The 26742-nt window shown below is 49.0% G+C and overlaps 2 protein-coding genes across 11 annotated transcripts in view; both read left to right on the top strand.

The window, feature by feature from the left end:
• Window positions 1–26742, top strand: part of cryz (crystallin, zeta (quinone reductase)) — a 1066321-nt gene that overhangs the window by 501812 nt on the left and 537767 nt on the right. The window lies entirely within an intron of this gene.
• The window catches only part of slc44a5b (solute carrier family 44 member 5b), a 412477-nt gene that overhangs the window by 103139 nt on the left and 282596 nt on the right, over window positions 1–26742 (top strand). The window contains exon 1 of one of the 9 annotated variants that reach the window (XM_078560643.1): window positions 18359–18462. The exons of the other annotated variants lie outside the window; for them this stretch is intronic. Within the exon in view, the coding sequence (XP_078416769.1) occupies window positions 18426–18462 (37 nt within the window). The 5' untranslated portion in view covers window positions 18359–18425. Of the gene's footprint in view, window positions 1–18358; window positions 18463–26742 lie in introns of those variants that run through there. 9 annotated transcript variants of the gene reach the window in all.

Here is a 26742-nt window from a genome sequence, read left to right as displayed (position 1 = left end):
GCAGCTCACCACCATCTTCTCAAGGGGCAATTAGGGATGGGCAATAAATGCTGGCCCAGCCAGCGAAGCCCACATTCCATGGATGAATAAAAAAGATACAAATTGTTGTTGTTGAGACCATTTGGCCCATCATTCTTTGAAGGAGCTCTCCAGTTAGTCCCACTCTCCCCGTTCTTTCCCCACAGTCCTGCAAATTATCCCCCATCAAATATTTCTCCAATTCCCTTCTGAAAGTTATTATTGAATCTGCTTCCACCGCCCTTTCAGGCAGCGCCTTCCAGATCACAACAACTCACTAAAGAAAAAATCAAATTCTCCTCATCTCCCCCTCTGGTTCTTTCACCGATTCTCTTCAATCTGTGTCCCTCTGGTTACCGACCCTCCTGTTACTGGAAACAGTTATTATCCAGTATCAGTTAAACTGAGGCTGTGCAAGTTCCGAAATGGCTATTCAGTGAACGTGCCGCTTTAAGAGATGTAACGTGCGATGCCATTGTATAATTTTTGGAGTATATCATTGTTTTTTTGCCGACGTTTCACAATAACATTAATCTAACAGAAGATTTACATTTCTATAGCGCCTTTCACAATACCACGTGGACCAAAGCGACTTACAGCCAAGGAAGTGCTTTTGAAGTGTTACCACTGTTGCCATGTGGGAAACATGGCAGCTAATTTGTGCACAGCAAGATCCCACACATGGCAATGTGATAATGACAAGATTTTATTCCTTGGATTTGGGCATCACTGGCTAGGCCAGCATTTATGGCCCATCCCTAATTGCCCTTGTTCAAAGGGCGTTTTGCAATGTGGGTCTGGGGTCATATGTAGGCCAGACCCAGACCAAGACCCAGTAAGGACAGCAGATTCCCTTCCCTAAGGGGCATTAGTGAACCAGATGGGTTTTTACAACAATCATTTCATAGTTATTATCAGACTAATTCCAGATTTTTATTGGATTCAAATTTCACCACCTGCTATGGTGGGATTTGACTCTGGTCCCAGAGCATTGCATCGAGTCTCTGGAATACCAGTCCAGCGACAGTACCACTGTGCCATCACCTCCCTCAGCACTCCCTCGGCACCGACCCTCTGACAGTGCAGCACTCGCTCAGCACTGTACCGGGAGGGTCAAGCAGGATTATGTAGTAGAGTGACATGTACTTGGAGGTAATGATTTTAGGGATGTTGCTGTCCAGTGACTGTGAGAAGTGTAAAGTCAGACAGAATAAATTATTGCCAATTTATCAGTCATTTTCTTCACCGTGACCAGCATCGGTGGTCAGTGAGATCGGGAAGGTGTTTTAGATTTCCTATACCTGGTTTCACCAAGGATGGATTTTACTGCCCATGCCCCTATTAGACATGCTACAAGTTGATCCAGGTTCGATTGATGGTAATTGCCATGGATACGTGGTGTCCAACATCTGCATTATTATTGAAAGTGGTTGTCATGGAGACAAGACACACTTTCAGCCTTGGCTGCTACCTACTTAAATCAGCGGTCAGCACAAGAATAATACAGCTGCAAGCAGAAACGGCCATCCTTCCATTCCTGCTTCAAACTTCCTTCATCGCTGCTGCACTGGTGCAACATGACCTCAGGGTAAGAGGCCGATCATTTGGGACTGGGATGAGGAGAAATTATTTCACTCAAAGGGTGGTGAATCTTTGGAATTCTCTACCCCAGAGGGTTGTGGGCGCTACATCGTTGAATACATTTGAGGCCGGGACAGACGGAGTTTTGGTCTCTCAGGGAATTAAGGGATATGGGGAGCAGTTAGGAAGATGGAATTGAAGCCCAAGATCAGCCATGATCGTATTGAATGGCAGAGCAGGCTTGGCAGGCCACTCCTTCTCCACAACACTCTGGTCAACAGAATGCTTCATTTGGCCAATTTGCCAGATTAAATAATGCCTGCGGGTGCGCTGTACATCATCATCTCACCGTGAGCATGCGGGTATCGCACCCTCGCAATCACCCAACATGCACCCCACCCAAAGTACACGACATTTTGCTACAGGAGTGAGACAACCTCACAGCAAAAGGAAAACAGTGTGACTGAACTTGTTTTATTCTTTCATGGGATGAGGGAGTCACCAGAAATGTCAGCATTTCGATTGGCCTTTGAATCAAGCAGATTGCTCGGCCATTCCAGGGGGCAGTTAAGAATCAGCCACAGTGCTGTGGGTCTGGAGTCACATGTAGGTCAGGCCATTTAAGGAGGTATTTCATAACTCTCAACAAAGATATATTCCATTGAGCGAGAAAGACTTCTACAGGAAGGATGCACCATTCATGGTTAACTAAGGAAGTTAATGATGGCGTCAAATTGAAAAAAAAAAGGCATAAAATGCTGTGAAGATTAGTGGTAGGCCAGAAGATTGGGAAAATTTTGCAAACTGGCAAAACGATGCCAAAAAGAATATTAACGAGTGAGAAATTAGACTTTCACGGGATGTGTGCGTCACTGGGCTAGTAATTGCCCTTGAACTGAGTGGCCAGCTTGGCCATTTCAAAGGCCAATTGAGAGTCAACCACATTGTTGTGAGTCTGGAGTCATGCGTAGGTAAGGACGGCAGATTTCCTTCCCTAAAGGGCAGTAGTAAACCAGGCAGGTTTTCCTGACAACCAGTGATAGCTGTCTAGCTTTATAATTCTAGATCTAGTAATTAAATTCAAATCCCACCAACTGCTGTGGTGAGATTTGAACCTCTGCCCTTGGGTCATTAGCCTAAGTTTCTAGATTTCCAGTCTAGTGATATTACCACTATATCATGACCCCTGTGCAATATCCCTGGGATTATTCTCCAATTGGCTTCTGCGGTCTACAAGTGGTTCGAGTTGCCTGAAGCTACCTATTTAGAGAATGGATTGTTGAACAGCAAAACTGTCTTCCAGGGAAGCAGTAAGCAATGCCACGCTAGATGTCAAAGAGGAGAAGAACAAATTTGCATTGCTATAGCAACTTTCACAGCCTCAGTGCTTCCAAAAACTCTGGATAGCTAATGAAATACTTTTAAAATGTAGTCCTTGTTGTCATTTTGGATTCATTGCAACCAATTTGTGCACAGCAAGCTCCCACAAACAGCAACCTGATATTGACCAGATAATCTGTTCTTTTGCCGATGTTAGTCGAGGGCTAAATATTGGCCCGGACGCTGGCGAGCACTCTCCTGCTCTTCTTCCAAACTGTGACCGAGGGATCCTGTATGTCCACCTGAGAGGGCAGATCAGTTTAACATCTCATCCTGTGCAGCATTCCCTCAGTAACTGCGTTGGGAGTGTCAGCCTAGATTTTGTGTTCAAGTCTCTGGGACTCGAGCGCACAACCTCTGACCCAGAGATGGAGGTTGCTGCCAACTGAAGATTCAGAAAATGGAAGTTCTACCATTGACCTCCCTCTTTGCAAAGACAGTGTCAATATTTCATGTACATTACTGTAGATTCCATCCTAAATGAGCTCAGAATCCACAGATACTGTGGCGCCAAGCTTTGCCGTGTCAGCTATGGCTTAGTTGGTAACTAAGAATCACAAGGTTGTGGGGTCAAGACCTACTTGAGCCCAAAAATCCAGACGAGGTCTTCGCCCAGCAGTGAGGGAGTGCTGCACATTTGACGGTGTCAGATGAGAGGTCAAATTGAGGCCCCATCTGCCCACTCAGGTGGGTGTAGAGGACCCCATGATGCTATTTTGGAGATGAGCAGGGGAGTTACACCCCATGATAAAAGCAAAAAATTGCTGGAAATCTGAAACAAAAACAGAAAATGCTGGAAGAACTCAGCAGGTCTGAGAGCCTCTGTGGAGAGAGAAACAGAGTTAACGTTTCGAGTCCGTAGACTCTCCTTCAGAGCAGTTATACACCATGTCCTGGCTAATATTTATGCCTGGATTAAAACCACACAAAAAAACAGGCTATCTGGTCATTATCACGTTACTGTTTGTTGAGTGCACATTGGCTTCTGCCTTTCCTAAATTACAAAAGTAACTTCTCTTCAAAAAGTGCTTCGTTGGCTGTGAAATGCTTTGAGATGTCTGGTCATCAGGAAAAGTGCAAGACTTTCTTTCCTGAGCTATTCTCTCTCTATTCTTGTCATCTACTCATTGACCAAGGATCGCTCATCTTGGTTTATGTCATGAGCTCACTGTTGGGCAAGGTGAAGAAGTTGGCATCAAGAACTACCAGTACAGGGATGGCCCTGTTCTGTTAATATTATTCTGTTCCACACTCCAGCCAACTGAACTCACCAGTCCCCTCTATTCTCACATAGACTTGAAGAAATTGCAAGTGACTTTAATTAAGGCCATCTTCATTTCACTAAGGTAGAATTTATTGAGGTGATAATTAAAGATGATGGGGAGTGAGTAAATCCATGGCAATCTAACTTCTTGATTTAACCTTGATGACTCAACTTCAGTTTAACTTCTTGGGAAATGCGATATCTTTGGAATTGTAGCTTTGTTATTGACTCACAAACCTTTAGAAATGTTCAGGATTAATGCTCTGTGATCATGCCTTCCTTCCGATGAAACGTTAAATTGTGGTCCTGTTCATCACTTAGGCCACATGTTAAAAAGTTGCAATGAGCTTGGCTTCCTGGAGCGATGGGATCTGATAACAGCAGCTTTGCATTTATATAGCACCTTTAATGTAATATAACGTCCCAAGGTGTGATTAAAGAAGAATTGGCACAAAGACACATGAGGAGATATCAGGCGAGGTGACCAAAAGTTGGTCAGAGGGATAGGTTTAAAGGAGCATCTGAAATGAGGAGAGAGAGAGAGCTAGAGAGATGGGGAGGGTTAGGGAGGGAATTCCAGAGCTTAGGGCCCAGGCAGCTGAAGGCACGGCTGCCAATGGTGGAGTGATTAAAATCAGAGAAGTGCTAGAGATCAGAATTGGATGAGTACAGAGATCAAGGTTTGACAGAAATGTTCAAATCTGGGAATGGTTAAAGCAAACAAGGAGAAACTGTTTCCAGCGGCAGGAGGGTCGGTAACCAGAGGGACACAGATTGAAGAGAATCGGTAAGAGAACCAGAGGGGGGAGATGAGGAGAATTTTTTTTACACAGCGAGTTGTTGTGATCTGGAAGGTGCTGCCTGAAAGGGCGGTGGAAGCAGATTCAATAATAACTTTCAAAAGGGAATTGGATAAATATTTGAAAAGGAAAAAATTAATTGCAGGGTTGTGGAGGAAAGGACAGAGGAGTGGGACTAATTGGATAGGTTATTCAAAATGCTGTGCTGTGCTATTTAGGGCTCTTTAATCTTGAGTGGGTATTGTACGGCTGAAGAAAGTTACAAAGATATGGAGCAGCAAGGTCACAAAGAGATGATAAGCCAAAGTGGCTTTTATCTATTTCTTTAAAAATAACCATGACAAACTTATCAATATTTATTTGGTATTTCTTCCATTTGAGAATGTTATTTGAAGCTTCTGATTTCAAGGCAACATTGTAAAGAACAGAGGGGCTCTGGCCTTTAGCTGTCTCACCTCCTGATCATAGAAACAGAAAATGCTGGAAATACTCAGCAGGTCTAGCAGCCTCTGTGGAGAGAGAGAGTTACTGTTTCAGGTTGATGACCTTTCATCAGAATGTGATTCCCCTCCACGGTTTTCATCTGCTGAGAATTTTCCAGAGTTTCTTCCTCTAGTTCTGATTCTACATTTTCTCTTTTCTGTGGTCCTCTGAAATGTCACAGCTCTTGGAGGGCAGGGCATGCTGGGTGGCAGGGAGAGGTGTTTAGATAGGATTCTCCAGTCATCAGGGTGTGACAGAGCTTGATAGGCCAGATGATCATTTCAAATGTTCATTGCTGGCAGCCTTTGCAGGAGCTCAGTATTGCCCCTCCGACAGTGCAGCACTCTCTCAGTACTGACCCTCCGACAGTGCAGCACTCTCTCAGTACTGACCCTCCGACAGTGCAGCACTCCCTCAGTACTGACCCTCTGACAGTGCAGCACTCCCTCAGTACTGACCCTCCGACAGTGCAGCACTCCCTCAGTACTGACCCTCTGACAGTGCAGCACTCCCTCAGTACTGACCCTCCGACAGTGCAGCACTCTCTCAGTACTGACCCTCTGACAGTGCAGCTCTCCCTCAGTACTGACCCTCTGACAGTGCAGCACTCCCTCAGTACTGACCCTCTGACAGTGCAGCACTCCCTCAGTACTGACCCTCCGACAGTGCAGCACTCCCTCAGTACTGACCCTCTGACAGTGCAGCACTCCCTCAGTACTGACCCTCTGACAGTGCAGCACTCCCTCAGTACTGACCCTCTGACAGTGCAGCACTCCCTCAGTACTGACCCTCTGACAGTGCAGCACTCCCTCAGTACTGACCCTCTGACAGTGCAGCACTCTCTCAGTACTGACCCTCCGACAGTGCAGCACTCCCTTAGCACTGTCCCACTGACAGTGCAGCACTCCCTCACTACTGACCCTCTGACAGTGCAGCACTCCCTCAGTACTGACCCTCTGGCACTGCAGCATTCCCTCAGTACTGACCCTCCGAGAGTGCAGCACTCCCTCAGTACTGACCCTCTGAAAGTGCAGCACTCTCTCAGTACTGACCCTCTGACAGTGCAGCAGTCCCTCAGTACTGACCCTCTGACAGTGCAGCACCCCCTCAGTACTGACCCTCCGAGAGTGCAGCACTCCCTCAGTACTGACCCTCCGAGAGTGCAGCACTCCCTCAGTACTGACCCTCTGACAGTGCAGCACTCTCTCAGTACTGACCCTCTGACAGTGCAGCACCCCCTCAGTACTGATCCTCCAAGAGTGCAGCACTCCCTCAGCACTGACCCTCTGACAGTGCAGCACTCCCTCAGTACTGACCCTCTGACAGTGCAGCACCCCCTCAGTACTGACCCTCCGAGAGTGCAGCACTCCCTCAGTACTGACCCTCTGACAGTGCAGCACTCTCTCAGTACTGACCCTCTGACAGTGCAGCACTCTCTCAGTACTGACCCTCTGACAGTGCAGCACCCCCTCAGTACTGATCCTCCAAGAGTGCAGCACTCCCTCAGCACTGACCCTCTGACAGTGCAGCACTCCCTCAGTACTGACCCTCTGACAGTGCAGCACTCCCTCAGTACTGACCCTCTGAAAGTGCAGCACGCTCTCAGTACTGACCCTCTGACAGTGCAGCACTCCCTCAGTATTGACCCTCTGACAGTGCAGCACTCTCTCAGTACTGACCCTCTGACAGTGCAGCACCCCCTCAATACTGATCCTCCAAGAGTGCAGCACTCCCTCAGTACTGACCCTCTGACAGTGCAGCACTCCCTCAGTACTGACCCTCTGGCACTGCAGCATTCCCTCAGTACTGACCCTCCGAGAGTGCAGCACTCCCTCAGTACTGACCCTCTGAAAGTGCAGCACTCTCTCAGTACTGACCCTCTGACAGTGCAGCACTCCCTCAGTACTGACCCTCTGGCACTGCAGCATTCCCTCAGTACTGACCCTCCGAGAGTGCAGCACTCCCTCAGTACTGACCCTCTGAAAGTGCAGCACTCTCTCAGTACTGACCCTCTGACAGTGCAGCACTCCCTCAGTACTGACCCTCTGACAGTGCAGCACCCCCTCAGTACTGACCCTCCAAGAGTGCAGCACTCCCTCAGTACTGACCCTCTGACAGTGCAGCACTCTCTCAGTACTGACCCTCTGACAGTGCAGCACCCCCTCAATACTGATCCTCCAAGAGTGCAGCACTCCCTCAGCACTGACCCTCTGACAGTGCAGCACTCCCTCAGTACTGACCCTCTGACAGTGCAGCACCCCCTCAGTACTGACCCTCTGACAGTGCAGCACTCCCTCAGTACTGACCCTCTGACAGTGCAGCGCTCCCTCAGTACTGACCCTCTGACAGTGCAGCACTCCCTCAGTACTGACCCTCTGACAGTGCAGCACTCCCTCAGTACTGACCCTCCGACAGTGCAGCACTCCCTTAGCACTGTCCCACTGACAGTGCAGCACTCCCTCACTACTGACCCTCTGACAGTGCAGCACTCCCTCAGTACTGACCCTCTGGCACTGCAGCATTCCCTCAGTACTGACCCTCCGAGAGTGCAGCACTCCCTCAGTACTGACCCTCTGACAGTGCAGCACTCTCTCAGTACTGACCCTCTGACAGTGCAGCACCCCCTCAGTACTGATCCTCCAAGAGTGCAGCACTCCCTCAGCACTGACCCTCTGGCAGTGCAGCACTCCCTCAGTACTGACCCTCTGACAGTGCAGCACTCCCTCAGTACTGACCCTCTGACAGTGCAGCACTCCCTTAGTACTGACCCTCTGACAGTGCAGCACTCCCTCAGTACTGACCCTCTGACAGTGCAGCGCTCCCTCAGTCCTGACCCTCTGACAGTGCAGCACTCCCTCAGTACTGACCCTCTGGCACTGCAGCATTCCCTCAGTACTGACCCTCCGAGAGTGCAGCACTCCCTCAGTACTGACCCTCTGAAAGTGCAGCACTCTCTCAGTACTGACCCTCTGACAGTGCAGCACTCCCTCAGTACTGACCCTCTGACAGTGCAGCACTCTCTCAGTACTGACCCTCTGACAGTGCAGCACCCCCTCAGTACTGATCCTCCAAGAGTGCAGCACTCCCTCAGCACTGACCCTCTGACAGTGCAGCACTCCCTCAGAACTGACTCTGACAGTGCCGCACTCCCTCAGTACTAACCCTCTGACAGTGCTGCACTCCCTCAGTACTGACCCTCTGACAGTGCAGCACTCCCTCAGTACTGACCCTCTGACAGTGCAGCACTCCCTCAGTACTGACCCTTTGACAGTGCAGCACTCTCTCAGTACTGACCCTCTGACAGTGCAGCACTCCCTCAGTACTGACCCTCTGACAGTGCAGCACTCCCTCAGTACTGACCCTCTGACAGTGTAGCACTCCCTCAGTACTGACCCTCTGACAGTGCAGCACTCCCTCAGTACTGACCCTCTGACAGTGCAGCACTCCCTCAGTACTGACCCTCTGGCACTGCGGCATTCCCTCAGTACTGACCCTCCGAGAGTGCAGCACTCCCTCAGTACTGACCCTCTGAAAGTGCAGCACTCTCTCAGTACTGACCCTCTGACAGTGCAGCACTCCCTCAGTACTGAACCTCTGACAGTGCAGCACCCCCTCAGTACTGACCCTCCAAGAGTGCAGCACTCCCTCGGTACTGACCCTCTGACAGTGCAGCACTCTCTCAGTACTGACCCTCTGACAGTGCAGCACCCCCTCAGTACTGATCCTCCAAGAGTGCAGCACTCCCTCAGCACTGACCCTCTGACAGTGCAGCACCCCCTCAGTACTGACCCTCCGAGAGTGCAGCACTCTCTCAGTACTGACCCTCTGACAGTGCAGCACCCCCTCAGTACTGATCCTCCAAGAGTGCAGCACTCCCTCAGCACTGACCCTCTGACAGTGCAGCACTCCCTCAGTACTGACCCTCTGACAGTGCAGCACCCCCTCAGTACTGACCCTCTGAGAGTGCAGCACTCCCTCAATGTTCATGAGGCTCTTTGCTTGGCGTCTCAATGGGACTTGACCCCATGACTATCTGTGCCTGAGGTGAGATGCCTGTCGCTGGCACCTTAATGGTTTTAATGACTTTGCTGACCCCGAGCTCTTGTGATTCTGTACATAGTCGCCAGGAATTCAATGTGGCTGATGTTTTACTGTACATGAAACATAAATCAGTGCAGTAAATCTTTTCTTGACCGGATGGAATGATGCAACAACAAGTATTACTGCATTGCTTTTCCTGCAATCCTTTTGTAAACAGTATATCAATCAAAGCAACTCTTTTCAGTTTAATGTTACCTGAAAGTAATTCCTTAGAGAAATCGATAAGGAGGAAATGAGGGAAGGTGTACGCATTGCTTTCATTTACTATCGCCCTAGAATTGCCACCTGAGCAGTTTGTGGTTCAAAAACTTAACATAGACCCCCACTAGAGCTGTACTTTGAGTGTCCTGTCTTCCATTCTTAATTAGCACTTTTCTTAGACAAATATCACCACCTTCAACACCTCTTTGATCCTTTTGTCTGTGACATCTTTTGATTATCTGCTCCTATCACTGCTTGCTTATCTCCACAATCACCCCACCCTCAACTTCTCTCTCCCCCCGCCCCCCCCACCTTAAACCAGCTTATATTTCACCCCTCTCCTAACTATGCTTCAGTTCTGCCGAAGGGTCGTGAAGACTTGAAACGTTAACTGATTTCTTCTCCGCCGATTCTGCCAGACCTGCTGAGTTTTTCCAGTTAATTCTGTTTTTGTTATAGATTTTTCAAGCTGTGCAGGAAAAGGGCAATTTGCCGGAATAGACAGAGCATTTACGTGTGAATTGCATCAAACTGAAGCAAAGAATATGAATCACAGATGATAAACTCTTAATCGGAATTAATAGGAGATTAGGCGTCAGGACCCTGCATTGGGACAAGATGCTGAGCTCTGCAAAAAGAGCTGCTTAAAACCAACCAGGACAAAGCAGCCCCGCTTGATTCACACCCCATTCAGCGCCTTAAACATTCACTCCCTCCACCACCGACGCACAGTAGCAGCAGTGTGTGTACCATCTACAAGATGCACTGCAGGAACTTACCAAGGCTCCTTAGACAGCACCTGTGATCTCTGATGAAGCAGCTGAAGATGGTTGGGCCCAGGACTCTAACCTGAGGAACTCCTGCGGTGATGTCCTGGAGCTGAGATGACTGACCCCCAACAACCACAACCATCTTCCTTTGTACTAGGTATGACTCCAACCAGTGGAGAGTTTTCCCCCTGATTCCCATTGACTCCAGTTTTGTTAGGGATCCTTGATGCCACACTCGGTCAAATACTGCCTTGATGTCAAGGGCAGTCACTCTCACCTCACCTCGGGAGTTCAGCTCTTTTGTCCATGTTTGAACCAAGGCTATAATGAGGTCAAGAGCTGAGTGGCCCTGGCAGAGCCCAAACTGGGCATCAGTGAGCAGGTTATTATTAAGCAAGTGCTGCTTGATAGCACTGTTGATGACCCCTTCCAACACTTTACTGGTGATCGAGAGTAGATTGATGGGCCGGTAATTGGCCGGTTTGGATTTGTCCTGCTTTTTGTGTACAGGACATACCTGGGCAATTTTCCACATAGCTGGGTAGATGCCAGTGTTGTAGCTGTACTGGAACAGCTTGGCTAGGGGCGCAGCAAGTCCTGGAGCACAAGTCTTCAGTACTATTTGTCAGGGCCCATAGCCTTTGCAGTATCCAGTGCCTTCAGCCATTTCTTGATATCACGTGGAGTGAATCGAATTGGCTGAAGACTGGGATCTGTGATGCTGGGGACCTCAGGTGTAGTGGTATTGCCACTGCACTGCTAATTCAGAAGCCCAGACTAATGCTCTGGAGACACGGATTTGAATACCAGCACTGCAGAAATTACAATTCAGTTAATAAATCTGGAAAAATAACCTAGTCCCAGTAATGGTGAAACTGTTGTTGATTGTCGTAAAAACATATCTGGTTCACTAATGTCATTTAGGGAAGGAAATCCGCTATCCTTACCTGGTCTGGCCTACATGTGACTCCAGACCCACAGCAATGTGTTTGATTTTTAACTGCCCTCCGAAAGGGTCAAGCAAGCCCCTCAGTTCAAGGGTAATTAGGGATGGGCAACAAATGCTGGCCTCGCCAGTGACGCCCACACCCCATGAATGAGTAAAGACAAAAATGTACTAAGGTCATGAATGGCGCTATAAAAATGCAAATATTTTCTTCTTTAATAAGACAGATGGACCGTGTCAGGGATTGAGATGTGAGCTGCATTTGAATTGCTCAGAAAAGAATCTTCAGCAGCATAATGAGTAAAGACTCAATCCAGAAAGTAGAATCTGTCACAGAATTGTTGTAAAGAGGTTAACAAGATATGTTGTGTTGCCCCTTGCAATTATCTGTTTTCTGTCAGGATTTCAAATATAATGAACAAAAATAAAGACGAGGATATTGTCTCCTGAGTTAAGATGTCTCAGTTCAGTTCAGTTGAAATGAATAAAAATGCACCATTGGTTTGTTGCAAATTGACAATCCCGGCTCTGTGGAGCTCGTGCACTGGGTGATTTATTGGCTGCAGCTATTGTCCAAATGCTGGCGAGCAAAATTGGCTAATTGTTTATCATTTGGAGCAAAACTAGGCCAACTGCTTTCCCAAAACAAAAACAGAATTACCTGGAAAAACTCAGCAGGTCTGGCAGCATCGGCGGAGAAGAAAAGAGTTGACGTTTCGAGTCCTCATGACCCTTCAACAGAACTGCTTTTCCAACCTGTTAGTCCCCATTGTACGAAACCAGCTTAAAGTTGACAAATCGTTGAATCCCCACCATCAATATCCTGGGCATCACCATTAACCAGAAACTCAGACAGACCAACCAAGCGAATGGCATGGTTGATAGAGAAAGTCAGAGGCTGGATACACTCTACTCCTGACTTCTCAAAGCCACTGCACCACTTACAAGGCAGACAGAAAAAAAAGACTTGCATCTATATAATACTTTTCATGACTCTTGTATGTCCCAAAGTGCTTCATACCCAAGTAAGGAGTGGGATTTTATATTCGTTAGTGATTTGAATGTCACTGGCAAGGTTGGCATTTATTGCCCATCCCTAAATATTCGAGAAAGTGGTGCTGAACCACGTTCTTGAACTAATGTAGTCCATGTGATCTCCACTTGCCTGGATGAGTGCAGCTCCCACAACACTCATGAAACTTGACACTGTCCAGGACAAAGCAGCCCGCTTGATTGGCACCCCATCCACAAACATTCACTCCCTCCACCACCGACACACAGTAGCAGCAGTGTGTGTACCATCTACAAGATGCACTACAAGAACTCATCAAGGCTCCTTAGACAGCACCTTCCAAACCCACGATCACTACCACATAGAAGGACAAGGGCAATGGAACACCACCGCCTGGAAGTTCCCCTCCAAGTCACTCACCATCCTGACTTGGAAATATCTCGCCATTCCTTCACTGTCGCTGGGTCAAAATCCTGGAACTCCCTCCCTAACAGCACTGTGGGTGTACCTACACCACAGGGACTGCAGCAGTTCATGAAGGCAGCTCACCACCACCTTCTCAAGGGCAATTAGGAATGGGCAATAAATGCTGGCCCAGCCAGCAATGCTCACATACTGAGAAATGAATTAAGAAACTCATCCCCTCTATAGCTCAGCTTGCCACAATGTGCCATTAACCCCAGGGCTTGTGTTACTTGAGGACACAGGGGAATTTCTTCAAACCCAGCACAACATGTCACAGCTGTGGCTGCAGCAGTTGGTTTTTGTGGAGTTTTCCACACTAACCGTGACCAGCGCAGAGTTGCTGAAATGTGGTCTGCAGCAGGATTGAATGACTGGCATCTTGAATATCCTCTTAGCAGGGAGGAAAATAAACATAGGAAAAAAAGAAAAAATAAACTTCCATTTCTATACTGCCTTTCATAACAGCTGCATGGACCAAAGCACTTCGGAGCCAATGAAGACACTTTGAAGAGAAACAAAAATACCCGGAAAAACTCAGCGGGTCTGAGAGCCTCTGCGGAGAGGGATACAGTTGATGTTTCACCAGAACTAAGAAATATAGAAATGAGGTGAAATATAAGCTGGTAGAGGGGGGTGGGTGGGACAGGTAGAGCTGGATTGAGGGCCAGTGATAGGTGGAGGCCAAGAAAACATTGCCAAAGATGTTGTAGAGAAAAGGACAAAAGGGTGTTGACGGTGGTGATATTAGCTAAGGAATGTGCTAATGGGGACATTAAGGGTAGAAAGCAGGACAAGCTAGTGGCAGATGGCCCGAGTGGGGGTGGCGTGGGGGGAAGGGATCGAAATGGGCTAAAAGTTGGAGATGAAACAACAGATCGAAATCAATTTAAAAATAGGTGGGAAAAGAAAAATATATCTGTAAAACAATATATAAATATTGGAAAAAGGGGGATCGGAAAGGGGGTGGGGATGGAGGAGAGAGTTCATGATCCGAAGTTGTTGAACTCAATATTCAGTCCGGAAGGCTGTAAAGTGCCTAGTCGGAAGATGAGGTGCTGTTCCTCCAGTTTGCGTTGGGCTTCACTGGAACATTGCAGCAGGCCAAGGACGGACATGTGGGCAAGAGAGCAGGGTAGTGTGTTAAGAAATTTTGCAGTGTGGGCACTGATGTAGGAAACGCAGCAGCCAATTTGCGCACAGCAAGCTCCCACAAGTAGCAACGTGATAATGGCCAAGCGATCTCTTTTGGTTACAGGATAACTTTAGAAAGGATGTGAGGGTCCTTGAGAGGATGCAGAGGAGATTTACCAGAGTGGTCCCAGGGATAGGGGGGTTTTAAATACAAGGTTAGGGTGGAGAAGCTGGGGTTGTTCTCCTTAGAGCAAAAAAAAGTGGGGGAATGGTGGTGTATTGTTCATGTCACTGGGCCTGTAATCCCGAGGCCCAAATTCATAATCCCACCATGGCAGCTGGTGGAATTTAAATTAAATTAATAAAACTGGAATTGAAAGCTAGTCTCAGTAATGATGACCATGAAGCTACCATCGATTTATTTGTCCAAACCCATCTGGTTCACTAATGTCCTTTAGGGAAGGAAATCTGCTGTCCTTACCTGGTCTGGCCTACATGTAACTGCAGACCCACAGCAATATCTTAACTGCCCTCTTCTCCGACTGTGCAGCACTCCCTCAGTACTGCACTGAAGCTTTTTTATTTATTTGGCTGGGGAAGCAGTTATAGTTCAATGTCGAGGTTAACAATCCATTCAACAGTTTCAGCTGACGCAGTGAGAATTAGGGTAATTAGGGATGGGCAATAAATGCTGGCCTAGCCAGCGATGCCCACATCCCGTGGGCAAATGAATAAAGAAAAAAATGGTTGTGATGCCACCAGGAATGGGTCTCCTTGGACAGGAGTTCAGTGTGTGGGTGATGGTCTGACTTGGACGGCCACAGTCACAACTTGAGCGGTTCCTGACGATCCACTTGTGGAGTCGGTGGCCACATCTTCTCTGGCCCGTCCTCAAGCGGCTGAGGATTGTCTAGATTTCCCGTGGAAGGTTGAAACCTTGGACCTCACCGCTTGGCTCAGTCACCAGGCTGTGGAGGTACGCCATTGAGAGGTTGGGACTGTCACCGGTTACTATGGTGTGTGGTGTGTTCCAATAGGGAGTACGGGATCGCAGGCGGGTGCATGATGTGTTCTTGAGGTCCTTGGTCAATGGGAGTGTTGGTTGTCAGCCAGTGACGTTCTTTGAGGAGGATATTTTCCCTGCAGACATCAGGAGGTGCCGTGTGGACAAGCAACAGAAGCCACTGCAGCTGTTCTGGTCTCAACATTCCAGAAATAACCATCATTACTTCCTGGCGATGCATGTGCACCATGTTTGTGTGGGTTGAGTAGCAGGACTCTGCTGTTGGGGTAGACCAGGGCGAGTGAAGCAGTGTGGAGGGTATAGGCTCACATGCCCCAGGTCATACTCACTAGTTTCCATATGAGATTTGTTCTCATCTTAATCTTGACTTACAATACACCGACCACTGCTGGTAGGTCAATGTGTCATCAAGAGGGAGGCGAAGATGTTTTAGCGTTGGGTTGTGGGTGAGTGGTCAGCCACAGAGCTGGACATGAAGTTCTTCCCCGGTCTTTGAGCTGTTCAGATGGAAATGACAGTCTTGACAGTGGAGTCTCTGTTTTCCAAAGCAGTGAAGCTCATTCTGTGCACTATTCTCTGTGCAACTGAATGTTACCCACCCTGCCCTCCCCCATTCCACATTCCCGGGAACAGCAGTGGGAAGCAATGTGAGATTGGAAACACTCAGAGCAGAGAATGTGATCTGCCTGGGAATTCACTGAGTGGGAGAGCATGGGAGGGAAATAACTTTGACATTTACAGCTCCCTTTATTTTAAGAAATAAGCAAGTTCTTTTAGAGATACCAGACAGGGAATAAAAATCAAGTGTTCACTGCCCAGCGTATCGGCCAGTGACACACCCTGATTGTAACTCAGGAAATGTGCGGCTCCCTCCAGAACCCACAGTGGGATTCCTGCAAAGCCCAGAGGCTAAGTTTACAATTCAGCTTCAGGAATCCAACGTCCGGATCATTTCGAGGTCCTGTCCCCACAACCGTGTCAGTGATGCAAATGTATTTTAAGGCAAAAGGGGTCCTAATTGCCCAATAGGAAAAAAAAAAATCAGTTCTCACCAGTAATCTTATTTCCCAGTTTGTACTGTTTATTCGTTCCGGGTGGCCCAGAGGTGAGTTTGGCGTCCAACCAGTGATGCCAATGTGGGCTGGAGATGGGACTTGGTGACAGACGTCGATTCCCAAAAGCAAACTGCAAGCTGTGACTGGCCTTGCTGCTGACTGGGGGATCGGACAGAGGGCCAGGGAGCTCACCGTCCACACCAATGTCCAAATGTTCACTCCTCCGGTCGCTTTGCCCGAGCGATGGGAGCTCTGTGCCACTGCGTGAGTACCTCAGCTTGACTCCTCCTTTCCTCATAGACCATTTTTCGCCAGCAGCCGCAATGAATAACGGCTTTCCGATGTGCTCCCAACAGCTCAGCGCTAGCACGACCCAGACTGTTTGCTCTTCCAGTTATTCATTTTGAAAATTTGATTCTCCGGCGTGTTAACAAACTCTTCAACAACCTGGAGGCATGCAGGATGCTGGCTCCCAACCCCCACTTGCCCTCCTTTTAAAAATCCCGCATGTCCCAGAAACATTGGGAGACTGACACGCCCATCGAGCGCCCAATTTTCAGAACACACCAGCGCCCTCACCGCCAGGGGAAATCCAGCCCCCAGATTCCGGCTGGGACTGAAGGGGTTACAGTTTGTCCGGGGTTCCATCCTAATTCTTATCGCAACGACCAGCAGAACTGCAGGAAGGGATGAAAGGAGGCAGGAGTCTTTCTAGGGCACAGTTCAAAACTCCAAGGAAACTACACAGAGCGTTACAGTCAATGCACCGACTGAATTTGAAGTTTTTGTTCATGGGATGTCAGGTCTTGCTGACCCTTCCCCATCCCTAATTGGGGAGGGCATTTTAAGAGTCACCGCGGATTTCCTTTCCTAAAGGGAATTGGTGAACCAGATGGGTTTCTACAACAATGGATTCATTGTCATCATCAAACTTTTAATTCCAGGTTTTTATGGAATTCAGATTTCACCGTCAACCATGGTGGGATTTCGAACCCAGATCCCCAGGAGTGTTACTCCGCAGTGAGAATACCACTATGCCACCACCCCCTTAGATTGGCCTATTGTTATTGCTGTTGTCATATAAGATAAGCTTTAGACCAACAGTAAAATACAGTGACAAATTGCATTTATATAGCACCTTTAACATGATAAAATGCCCCAAGGATCTTCACAGGAATATGATCAAACAAAATTTAACGCGGAGACAAATATTAGGACAGGTGACCACAAGAATTACAACAATAATCGTGGAGCAATGGCTAGAATTGGAGGAGCACAAACATCTTGGAGTGCCCTAGGGGCTGGAGGAGGTTCAAGGATTGGGAAGGTTGTAGGGACTGGAGGAGGTTACAGAGATAGGGAGGGGTGTAGGGGCTGGGGGAGGTTACAGAGATAGGGAGGGGTGTAGGGGCTGGAGGAGGTTACAGTGATAGGGTTGTAGGGGCTGGGGGAGGTTACAGAGATAGGGAGGGGTGTAGGGGCTGGAGGAGGTTACAGAGATAGGGAGGGGTGTAGGGGCTGGGGGAGGTTACAGAGATAGGGAGGGGTGTAGGGGCTGGAGGAGGTTACAGAGATAGGGAGGGTGTAGGGGCTGGAGGAGGTTACAGAGATAGGGAGGGGTGTAGGGGCTGGAGGAGGTTACAGTGATAGGGTTGTAGGGGCTGGAGGAGGTTACAGAGATAGGGTTGTAGGGGCTGGAGGAGGTTACAGAGATAGGGGTGTAGGGGCTGGGGGAGGTTACAGAGATAGGGGTGTAGGGGCTGGGGGAGGTTACAGAGATAGGGAAGTGTTGTAGGGGCTGGAGGAGGCTATTGAGATAGGGAGTGGGTGAGAGGTCTTGAAGAGATTTGAATACAAGGACCACAGTTGTAGCTTTCCAAATCCTCCCAGTCAGAATATTAGATTATTACATCTGTTCAGACACTGTAATGTACAGTCCATGCTTTCCCACTGTTCCCTCCCTTAGTCCCCACACTGTGTGAGGACTCGCTGTATAAAACCACAGGCTCTATTGTCATGTTAATCATTGTTCCAGTACCAAGAATTCAACAGTAAACACTTCAGGTCACATGACATCGGCTCTCCCTCCCTCTCTGTTTAAACATTAATCTGTTTTTGAACTGAGGGCAGTGTTTGAGGAAGTGAGATGCTAGTTAGTTGGATTGAGCAGCTCTGTTGATGAGAGTCCTGGAGCATGGTCCAAGAGGAGGGAGTTTACTATGGCAAGCATGGTGAGTTACTCAGATTCCTTTACACCCCAGCCCATTACATCAAGGGGAGATTATAACTGTGGCTCTCTCTCTCTCTCTCTCTCTCCACCCTCACCACTCTCTGTCTCTCCACCTTTCTCACCTGTTCTGACTGCATTCTCACTATTTACTTACAACTAGTAACGACTGCATGACAACATTTTTGAGAATTTTAATTCGATACAGAATGAAAGTTGCACGTGGATCATTTTAAAAGGGATTTGGGTGGAGACAGGTTTGTGCGCAAAAAGCTGGACAGTGTGGGACCGAGCTCTCTTTCCCAGAGCTAGCAGAGGCACGACCGCCTGAATGGCCTCCTACTCTGCTGTACGTTTCGATGACTATGAATTTACATCACAGAAACAGGCCATTCGGCCCCTCTGCTCCGTGCTGGTGTTTCTGTTCCCCATGAGTCTCCTCCTGCCCCCTCTTCATCTCACCCCATCACCATATCCTTCTATTCCTCTCTCCCTCATGTTCCCCTTAAATAGACCATTCAGCTCAACCACTCCTTGTGGAGCGATTTCCACATTCTCACCACTCTCTGGGTAAAGGGCTTTCTCCTGAATTCCCTATCGGATTTATTGGTGAGGGTCTTATATCGATGGTCCCTAGTTTAGGTCTTGTCCACAAGCAGAAACATCTTCTCTGGTGTCTCACCCATTGCATCCCTCCATAATGTTAAAAACCTCTCGAGTCCCAGTCTGTTCAGTCTTTTCTAATTGTTTTAACCTGTCTAAGTTAAACACAGTGAGTCAGTGTGTGTGAGCTGAGAGAGAGATAAGGAAAGCGAATTGAGTAATAGCCAATAAACCACAAAGGTGGTAACTGAGTTCCATTGGTCTTTACTCACCACTTGAGGTTGGGAGGTTGTGGAATTCTAAGTTCTACCCTTTAATCTCAGCTGACGCTAGTCGCTGTCCCTCTGAGGTAGATGTTAAAGTGAACACCTTCGACCCTCCAAAGCCTGAACTCACTCAAAACTCTGCTTCCTCGTGTTCTGACGGGCACGGAGTTCAGCTCACCGATCACCCCCTTTGCCCGCTGACCTACACTGCCCGTTTCAAAATCCTCAGCCATGGCCTTGATCCTGCCTTCCTCTGTAAGCTCCTCAAACCCGTCACCATCTCTGCAACTCCTCTATTTTTTGCCTCTTGTCCATCCGCTGCCTGGGTCCGAGGCTCTGAAATCCCTTCCCTGAAGCTCTCCACATCTCCCTCCTTGAAAGTTATTCCTTTGACCAAGTGTCACATCACTGTCTCCTTCTTTGGCTTGCCTTTTGTTTGATCATTTCCCCTGTGAAGCACTTTGGGATGTTTTAGTGTTAACTGTGCTCTATAAATGCAAGTTGTTGTTGTTGCAGTAAGTGTCTCAGTCTCCATCGACTCAACCTCATTTTGACTTCAAACGAAAGGCTGCATCCAGGGTGAGGTTGGTGGTCCCCGAAGCTTAAGGAGGAGGTGGCGGGGGTGGTGGTGTAGTGGTAATGTCGCTGGACAAGTAATCCAGGGACCCAGACTGGGGGCAAGGGTTCAAATCCCATCATGGCAGCGGCTGGGATTTGAATTCAGCGAGTAAATCTGGGATATTAAGCTAGTCTCAGTAATGGCGACCATGAAACTGTCATCGATTGTTGTAAAAACCCATTTGTGTCACTAATGCCCCTTTAGGGGAGGAAGCCCACTGGTCGGACCTACATGTGACTCCAGACCCACAGCAAATGGGGCTGACTCTTAACTGCCCCCTGAAATGGCTGAGCAAGGTCAGTGCAAGGGGGTTTAGGGGTGGGGAAGACATGCTGACCTTACCAGCAATGCCCACATCCCATGAAGGAATAAAGAAATGCTGCAAAAAGGTGACTTCAGCACAATCGCACTCAGGCAACACTGCGTTTGTGACTCTGGGCAGATGGTGTGTGGCGATTTAATAAGAAAATCTATCTCAGGACGTGGACATTGCTGACAAGAGCGGCCCTTACTGCCCACCACCAGTTGCCCTGAGAAGGTGTTAATGGTTGAAACACCAGCTTGAATTGGTTCCACCTTCAGGGGGCAGTTAAGGGTCAACCACATCGCTGTGGGTCTGGAGTCACATGTAGGCCAGACCGGGTAAGGATGCCAGATTTCCTTCCCCTAAAGGACATTAATGAACCGTGAAGAATCCTGCTTCAGACACCATGAAACAGGCTCCAGTCCAGAGTATGTTAACAGCAAATCTTTATTAACAACTCATGACTATGTACATATTTACAGTAGAAGGTACAGGTGTGGAGCTGACCCCATTCTAGGTCTTAACACAACTGTCGCTATCACCAGACTGGCTCTGGGTCAGGCAGTACTGTACTCAGTCCCACATTAACCCTTTATGTACCAGACCCTGCTACGACAAACCGGGTGGGTTTTTTATGAGAATCTGACAGCTTCAAAGGCATTTTTACTGAGACCAGATATATTTTGAGATTGATTGCAGCTAAATTCAGATGATCAAACTGCTGCAATGGAATTTCAACACTTGTATTTTGTTAATAAAGGAATTCCATAGCCGGGAGCCTTAAAAAAAAACCATCAAAAGATCCGATCGGGAATTCAGGAGAAACTTCTTTGCCCAGAGAGTGGTGAGAATGTGGAACTCACTCCCACAGGGAGTGGTTGAGGTGAATAGTGTAGATACGTTTAAGGAGAAGCTGGATAAACACGAGGGAGAAAAGGAAAGAGGGATCTGCTGATAAGATGAGATGAAGAGCGGTGGGAGGAGGCTGACATAAATACCAGCACGGAGCAGTTGGGCCGAATGGCCTGTTTCTATGCTATAAAATCTGTGTAGTTCTGTGTAACATTCTCTGGATTACCAGTCTAGCATGATAAACAACACGTACCCGAACCCTCTCTCTCTCTCTCTCTCTCTCTCTTGCACCACAGCTTAATTTAGAATGGAGCCTCAGGAGGCAGGTGTGAGAGAGATTCGCAGCTTTGAATATTCAGTGTTGATGTTGTTTAGGCGCCGCTCCATAGCATATGGTGCACAGTGCTCCCTTCAGAGATTACACTCAGACACAAATCAGAACAAAGTTCAGGCCCTCACGTGCTGAGACAGCCCCTGGGCCCCACACCCACTGTCTCCCGGTCTCCCTGAGGCTGTTGTTGTTTTTTACCCGAGTGACAGCGACAGCAAAAACAACCAGTGTCCACTGCCCAGGACAAAAATTATAATTTTAGCCTGTGAGGAATTAACAATTCCTCCTCACTCAACCACAACAAGTGGCATTTATACAGCACCTTTAATGTAGCAGAATATCCTAAGATAATTCACAGGACTGAACTTCTGACAAACTTTGGCGCAATGCCAGATGAGCAGATATCGTGGAATGATACACCATAGAACGAAGCCATCATTCCCATGCTAGCTCGCTGGAAGAGGTGTCCGATTAATCTCACTCTCCCTGCTCTTTCATCATAGCTCTGCAAACCATTACACTAGAAGTATTTGTGAAGACAGGTCTGTCACTGTATAACACTGGGGCACAGTACTGGTGGGGACGGGTCTGTCCTGTATAACACTGGGGCACAGTACTGGTGGGGACGGGTCTGTCACTGTATAACACTGGGGTACAGCACTGGTAGGGATGGGTCTGTCACTGTATAACACTGGGGCACAGCACTGGAGGGAACGGGTCTGTTACTGTATAACAGTGGGGTACAGAACTGGTGGGGACAGGTCTGTCAATGAATAAAACTGGGGTACAGTACTGGCGGGGACAGGTCTGTCACTGTATAACACTGGGGTACAGTACTGGTGGGGACAGATCTGTCACTGTATAACACTGGGGTACAGTACTGGTGGGGACAGGTCTATCACTGTATAACACTGGGGTACAGTACTGGTGGGGACAGGTCTGTCACAGTATAACACTGGGGTACAGTACTGGTGGGGAAGGGTCTGTCAATGTATAACACTGGGGTACAGTACTGGTGGGGACGGGTCTGTCACTGTATAACGCTGGGGTACAGTACTGATGGGGACGGGTCTGTCACTGTATAATACTGGAGTACAGCACTGGTAGGGATGGGTCTGTGACTGTATAACACTGGGGTACAGTACTGGTGTGGACAGGTCTGTCACTGTATAACATGGGGCATAATACTGGTGGGGACGGGTCTGTCACTGTATAACACTGGGGTACAGCACTGGTAGGGATGGGTCTGTCACAGTATAACACTGGGGTACAGTACTGGTGTGGACAGGTCTGTCACTGTATAACACTGGGGTACAGTACTGGTGGGGACGGGTCTGTCATTGTATAACAGTGGGGTACAGAACTGGTGGGGACAGGTCTGTCACTGCATAAAACTGGGGTACAGTACTGGTAGGAACAGGCCTGTCACTGTATAACACTGGGGGACAGTGCTGGTGGGGACGGGTCTGTCACTGTATAACACTGGGGTACAGTACTGGTGGGGACGGGTCTGTCACTGTGTAACACCGGGGTACAGTACAGTACTGGTGGGGACGGGTCTGTCACTGTATAACACTGGGGTACAGTACTGGTGGGGACAGGTCTGTCACTGTATAACACTGGGGTACAGTACTGGTGGGGACGGGTCTGTCACTGTATAACACTGGGGTACAGTACAGTACTGGTGGGTACGGGTCTGTCACTGTATAACACTGGGGTACAGTACAGTACTGGTGGGGACGGGTCTGTCACTGTATAACACTGGGGTACAGTACAGTACTGGTGGGGACGGGTCTGTCACTGTATAACACTGCGGTACAGTACTGGTGTGGACGGGCCTGTCACTGTATAACACTGGGGTACAGTACTGGTGGGGACGGGTCTGTCACTGTATAACACTGGGGTACAGTACTGGTGGGGACAGGCCTGTCAGTGTATAACACTGGGGTACAGTACTGGTGGGGACAGGTCTGTCACTGTATAACACTGGGGTACAGTACTGGTGGGGACAGGCCTGTCACTGTATAACACCGGGGTACAGTACTGGTGGGGACGGGTCTGTCACTGTATAACACTGGGGTACAGTACTGGTGGGGACAGGCCTGTCACTGTATAACACTGCGGTACGGTACTGGTGGGGACAGGCCTGTCACTGTATAACACTGGGGTACAGTACTGGTGGGGACAGGTCTGTCACTGTATAACACTGGGGTACGGCACTGGTGGGGACAGGTCTGTCACTGTATAACACTGGGGTACGGTACTGGTGGGGACAGGCCTGTCACTGTATAACACTGGGGTACAGTACTGGTGGGGACAGGTCTGTCACTGTATAACACTGGGGTACGGCACTGGTGGGGACAGGTCTGTCACTGTATAACACTGGGGTACAGTACTGGTGGGGACAGGTCTGTCACTGTATAACACTCGGGTACAGTACTGGTGGGGACAGGTCTGTCACTGTATAACACTGGGGTACAGTACTGGTGGGGACGGGTCTGTCACTGTGTAACACTGGGGTACGGTACTGGTGGGGACAGGTCTGTCACTGTATAACACTCGGGTACAGTACTGGTGGGACTGCGTGAGTTACAGTTCAGGCATTCCATCTTATTCTGCAACATCTTATCCTGCAAAGCATATCTCCGGAAGTAGAGACCGTCCTGAATATGGACCAAGCTGGTTTCTGTTGAGGTGCAGTGCATGTGACCAAGTTCTGGCACTCACCACCTGTATCAAAAATGGCTCCAAAGGAACCTGAAGACAGGAATCGAGCCACTGGAGCTCGCCGCTGTGGTACAGAGCGACACACAGGCCTGTTCCCAAAGCCGTTCAGAATGCCTCCAACCCGGGTAGGGATAGCTGTTGAAACAACTCCATCCTCCATCGCAACAGGTAACTCAGAGTCCGTCTTGGGTAAGGGAGAAATGCATGGAGAAGACAGGTCTATGGACTCCCACAGGGCTCAGTGCTGACCCCAATCCTGTTCAGCATAGATACAAGTCACCTGCAGACAACCATATCCCCCAAGTTCACCTGTGCTGATGAATTCTGTTGTGCTACCCAAGCTCCATCCTCCGCACTTTGGACCAGATCCTTAACATTAAAAAGCTGAAAGAATACCGGAGCACTTGGCATCTCATGATGAATCGCTCTAAAAACACATCCGGTGTCTTCACCTCCATAACACCGGTGCCAAAAACCAATTGCATATCTACATGGATGGTCAGAGACTGAAGCATGATCCCAACCCAGCATACTCGAGAGTGACTCTAGATAGAAGGCCCTGTCCTCTTGGGAACGCCTGAAGAAAACAGCAGCAAAGTTCAAAACCAAAAACAACTTATTAACCAAACTTGCTGGACCTGGGTGGAGTTCAGCCCCTGCATCACCCTGCCCTACCATATTCCACAGTAGAGCACTGCACACCTAGCATATTCCACAGCAGAGCACTGCACACCTACCATATTCCACAGCAGAGCACTGCACACCTACCATATTCCACAGCAGAGCACTGCACACCTACCATATTCCACAGCAGAGCACTGCACACCTACCATATTCCACAGCAGAGCACTGCGCACCTACTATACTCCGCAGCAGAGCACTGCGCACCTACTATACTCCGCAGCAGAGCACTGCGCACCTACTATACTCCACAGCAGAGCACTGCGCACCTACCATACTCCGCAGCAGACCGCTGTGCACCTACTATACTCCGCAGCAGAGCACTGCGCACCTACCATACTCCACACCAGAGCACTGTGCACCTACTATACTCCGCAGCAAAGCACTGTGCACCTACCATACTCCACAGCAGACCACTGTGCACCTACTATACTCCGCAGCAGAGCACTGTGCACCTACTATACTCCGTAGCAGAGCACTGTGCACCTACCATACTCCACAGCAGAGCACTGTGCACCTACTATACTCCGCAGCAGAGCACTGCACACCTACTATACTCCGCAGCAGAGCACTGTGCACCTACCATACTCCGCAGCAGAGCACTGCACACCTACTATACTCCGCAGCAGAGCACTGAGCACCTACTATACTCCACAGTAGAGCACTGTGCACCTACTATACTCCGCAGCTGAGCACTGTGCACCTACTACACTCCGCAGCAGAGCACTGTGCACCTACTATACTCCGCAGCAGAGCACTGTGCACCTACTATACTCCGCAGCAGAGCACTGTGCACCTACTATACTCCGCAGCAGAGCACTGTGCATCTACTATACTCCGCAGCAGAGCACTGTGCACCTACCATACTCCACAGCAGACCACTGTGCACCTACTATACTCCGCAGCAGAGCACTGCGCACCTACCATACTCCACACCAGAGCACTGTGCACCTACTATACTCCGCAGCAAAGCACTGTGCACCTACCATACTCCACAGCAGACCACTGTGCACCTACTATACTCCGCAGCAGAGCACTGTGCACCTACTATACTCCGCAGCAGAGCACTGTGCACCTACCATACTCCACAGCAGAGCACTGTGCACCTACTATACTCCGCAGCAGAGCACTGCGCACCTACTATACTCCGCAGCAGAGCACTGCGCACCTACTATACTCCGCAGCAGAGCACTGTGCACCTACCATACTCCGCAGCAGAGCACTGCACACCTACTATACTCCGCAGCAGAGCACTGTGCACCTACCATACTCCGCAGCAGAGCACTGCACACCTACTATACTCCGCAGCAGAGCACTGTGCACCTACTATACTCCACAGTAGAGCACTGTGCACCTACTATACTCCGCAGCTGAGCACTGCGCACCTACTACACTCCGCAGCAGAGCACTGTGCACCTACTATACTCCGCAGCAGAGCACTGTGCACCTACTATACTCCGCAGCAGAGCACTGTGCACCTACTATACTCCACAGCAGAGCACTGTGCACCTACCAGACTCCGCAGCAGAGCACTGTGCACCTACTATACTCCGCAGGAGGTGTCAGCTGTGGCTCAGTTCATAGCACCCTCGCCTTTGAATCAGAAGGTTGTGGGTTCATGTCCCACTCCCGGAAACCAAAGAACTGTGAATGTACTCAAAAGAGTTACAGTCTGTGACTGTTGATAACTCGAAAGAGTTACTATACCCCGCAGCAGAGCACTGTGCACCTACTATACTCCGCAGCAGAGCACTGTGCACCTACTATACTCCGCAGCAGAGCACTGTGCACCTACTATACTCCGCAGCAGAGCACTGTGCACCTACTATACTCCGCAGCAGAGCACTGTGCACCTACTATACTCCGCAGCAGAGCACTGTGCACCTACTATACTCCGCAGC

Source organism: Cetorhinus maximus, chromosome 17, assembly GCF_964194155.1.
Source record: "Cetorhinus maximus chromosome 17, sCetMax3.hap1.1, whole genome shotgun sequence".
Taxonomy (NCBI): Eukaryota; Metazoa; Chordata; class Chondrichthyes; order Lamniformes; family Cetorhinidae; genus Cetorhinus; species Cetorhinus maximus.
This window is presented reverse-complemented; position numbering and strand designations above follow the sequence as displayed.